This window comes from Lampetra fluviatilis, chromosome 18 (assembly GCF_964198595.1).
Source record: "Lampetra fluviatilis chromosome 18, kcLamFluv1.1, whole genome shotgun sequence".
NCBI classification, from domain to species: domain Eukaryota; kingdom Metazoa; phylum Chordata; class Hyperoartia; order Petromyzontiformes; family Petromyzontidae; genus Lampetra; species Lampetra fluviatilis.
The window spans coordinates 11,212,534-11,215,858 of record NC_136292.1 but is presented as its reverse complement, the minus strand read 5'-3'; the positions used below and the strand labels follow the sequence as shown (position 1 = coordinate 11,215,858).

General features: G+C 52.3%; 1 protein-coding gene across 1 annotated transcript; it reads left to right on the top strand.

The window, feature by feature from the left end:
• Positions 1 to 1,014: 1,014 nt before the first annotated feature.
• Positions 1,015 to 2,088, top strand: LOC144937037 (olfactory receptor 52K1-like). Its single transcript, XM_078864274.1, has one exon. It carries the CDS (start codon positions 1,015 to 1,017, stop codon positions 2,086 to 2,088), a length of 1,074 nt encoding a protein of 357 aa, XP_078720400.1.
• The last annotated feature ends 1,237 nt before the right edge of the window (positions 2,089 to 3,325 follow it).

Below are 3,325 nucleotides of genomic sequence, written 5' to 3'. Positions count from 1 at the left end.
CCGTCATTTCTTGTCGTGAGGCACGAGTGTCAAGTCAGCATCGGGGGCCCACCTTTGCCGCCCGTCTTGCATCAACGATGTCCGGCGTTTCGGTCCACGTGCAGGAATGCTTAACGTTGCCCGAATAAGCTCCGAACACGTGGAGCGAAAACGTCTAACAACGCGCGGAACAATGCGCGGCACAACTCGTGAAGCACATTGGAGGATCGCGGATGTGATTTTTGTTTTTTTTAAGAGCGAGAGTTTATCAAGTGTCACGCCTCAACCGCGAGTGCACCGTGCTTGCAAGGGCTCCCCATTTTTATTCCCTTGAGAATGCTCGCGGCCTGGCTAATTAGATACGTCTATCGCCAAGTGACAACAATCTCAACACATTTGTCAATAACACTGCGGCCTTGAATAGATAACGGACACATTTTGGGCAAATGCTCCTTCTTCACAGCATATAAATAGAGAGTCGAGAGAGAGAAAGAGATAAGAGTAAATAAGATTGGACGACTGCGCATTACACCATTATCAGAGCCCCATGATGTATAGTGCCGTCTCCCAACTCGTATCCATTCTATCTTTCTGGCCTCTCTATCTGTTTGCGATACAGTAGGGGCATTGCCCGAAACGTCGCCTATTATATAGTTACCTGTTTAAGGCCACAGTGTTATTGACGAATGTGTTGAGTTGCTGTCGTTGTTGTTATTAGTTGTGTTTGTGCACTATTGCCAACGCAGCAGCACCATCGAATACCATCCATTGAATTAACTTTACAACAGAGGGAAGGAAGCGATGGACAGGCCAGATGCGGTGGCATCAACGGCAGCGGCCATGATGACCTCTTCACCCTTTGGCATATACTGTACGTATGTTGAATTTCTTTCACACCGTACGTAGCCAACCGTGCTAATCGGAGGTGCGGGGGAAAGACAACAAACTAAACACAAACACATAGTTCGAAATAAATTAGTTTGTCAATCTAGATGATTTAAAAGTTCAGAACTCCAGTGGCTTCCTAATATCAGAATGAAGAGGGTTCCAGACGGCCGCAGAAGCGCATCTGAAAGCGCGCGATGCGGCGGCCGTCTTTGCACATCGTTTGCCGTGCGTTGCAGGACATCGGACATGGAATCGAACCAATCTGCTTACAACCAGACGACGGCCAGCAACGGCCTCATCTACATGGCTTGTCCGTTCCGCGACCCGGAGAGCTCCAGGCCCCAGGTGTTCGCCTCTTTCCTCGTCATCTACGTCACGGCCGTGGTGGGCAACATGTTGCTGTGCCTGGTCATCTACCGCGAGGAGAGCCTCCACAAGCCCATGTTCATCCTGCTGGCCAACCTGGCCGCGGGCGACCTGATCGGCAGCACCACGACGCTGCCGAGAATCATGAACGACCTCATGTTCTCCAACTACATCTCCATCCCCGCCTGCTTCACGCAGATGTTCTTCCTCCATTTCTACATCGGGTTCGAGTGCTTCGTTCTCACCAGCATGGCCGTGGACCGCTACCTCGCCATCTGCCACCCGCTGCGTTACCACTCGCTCATGAGCAACGCCCGCGCGGCGAGGCTCAGCCTCTTCATGGTGCTCGTGATCGCCCTCCTCGTGTTCGGCCTCATCGGCCTCACGGTCCGCCTGACGTTCTGCAAGCCCCGCGTGGTGTTCATGCCGCACTGCGACCACATGTCGTTCGTGAAGATGGCCTGCGACGACACGTCGGCCAACAACGTCTACGGCATATTCATCACTGTGCTCATCATGGGCTTCGGCCTGGCGCTCATCGTGATGTCGTACGCGTGCATCCTGTACGAGTGCTGCAAGTCGAGCGTGCGCAACAGCCAGCAGAAGGCCATCTACACGTGCGTCACGCACCTGTTCGTGCTCGTCATATTCTATTCCTCCACCATGCTGCAGATCGTGCAGCACCGCCTCGCGCAGTACAACGTCGTCTCGGACGAGGTGCGCGCCTACCTCATCGTGCTCTTCTACATCGTGCCGCCGCCCGCCAACCCCATCATCTACGGCCTGCGCACCGCCGAGATCCGCCACGGCATCGTGAAGCTGTTCCGCAGGAAGGTCGAGCCGGCGATGTCGTAGACGCCCGCAGATTTGGGTCGCGCTGCACGTTGACGCTCGATCCGGTGGATCTGTTTGGCATTTGGAGGTCGGCGCCGGGGTGGCTCAGAGGTCAGGGTGATGGGCCCGGCAATAGCCGAGATCCGGGGTTTGAATCCAAATTCTTCGGCCACCTGTGATTAAAGCCGGGTTTCTCGACTGCGGTTGGTTGATGGTCTCAGCTCGGTCACGAATGAATGTAGAACAAAAATAAATCGCTTTAAATGTGGCTGTCCGGTTTGTGTTGTCACGTTGTACAGCCAAGAAACAACAACGCAGCGCAAGTGCAGTGAGTTGATGGTCTCAGCTGGGTCACCACCACCACCAACAACAACAACCCATCCATCACACTTACACTTATTTTCGGCACAATTTTTTGCTAATGTTAATCTCTGAGAAAATAATCTCATTTAATTCATGAAACGTACATCGTTATGACATGTGACAAACATCGCTGTCGGTGGCTGGATGGCCATGAAGGCCCTGAAGCCGTGTAAATAACGACGGGAAACTGAAACGAGGGATGAATGATAACGTGAGGGGGGGGGGCGTTCGCGTTGTTCCCGGTGCTGTAGGCGAGGTTTGCCGTTGCGTGTGGTTGGGACAATGTGCGCGAGGATGAGATGCAGGGCTTGATAAACGCTCCAAGCGTGTTTAATGCGCTGATTTAATTTTATGTTCCAGCGGTTACATTCGTTTGTTTAATAGACCGTTTTCTATGCTCGTCTGACTACACATCATATCTCCCGCGAGCTCGAGGTGTATAATTCGTGCACATGAATCAAGCAGGTTTGGCCAATTTCACCAAAGTAAATGTGATCATTTGCATGGAAAACCACTTCTCATTACGTTAGAGGGATGCGTTAGTAACGTGTTTGGCCATCTGTAACAGGTTTCAAGCTTCGCACAGACACGCATGCGCTAGCATAACCACTGCTCACATGACGCTGTACACACCAGAAAAACAAATATCCCCCATATAGCCTTCAACATTAGGGTCAAGTGATGTTTAGCGAGCACCTTTTAATGCAGGGACGGCACACGAGGGCATGGGTGGCCAACACCACGCTCGGCTGCCATTGTCTCCCCAGTGATGATTGTTTACACACTGCACCAGGCAGTAACGTAAGGCTGAGTCGACGTTAGTGGAGGGCCCCAGGACCGGTTCAGATATTTGTCACTGATGTTGTGGCTGTGAGGATGACTCGAATGTGGATCA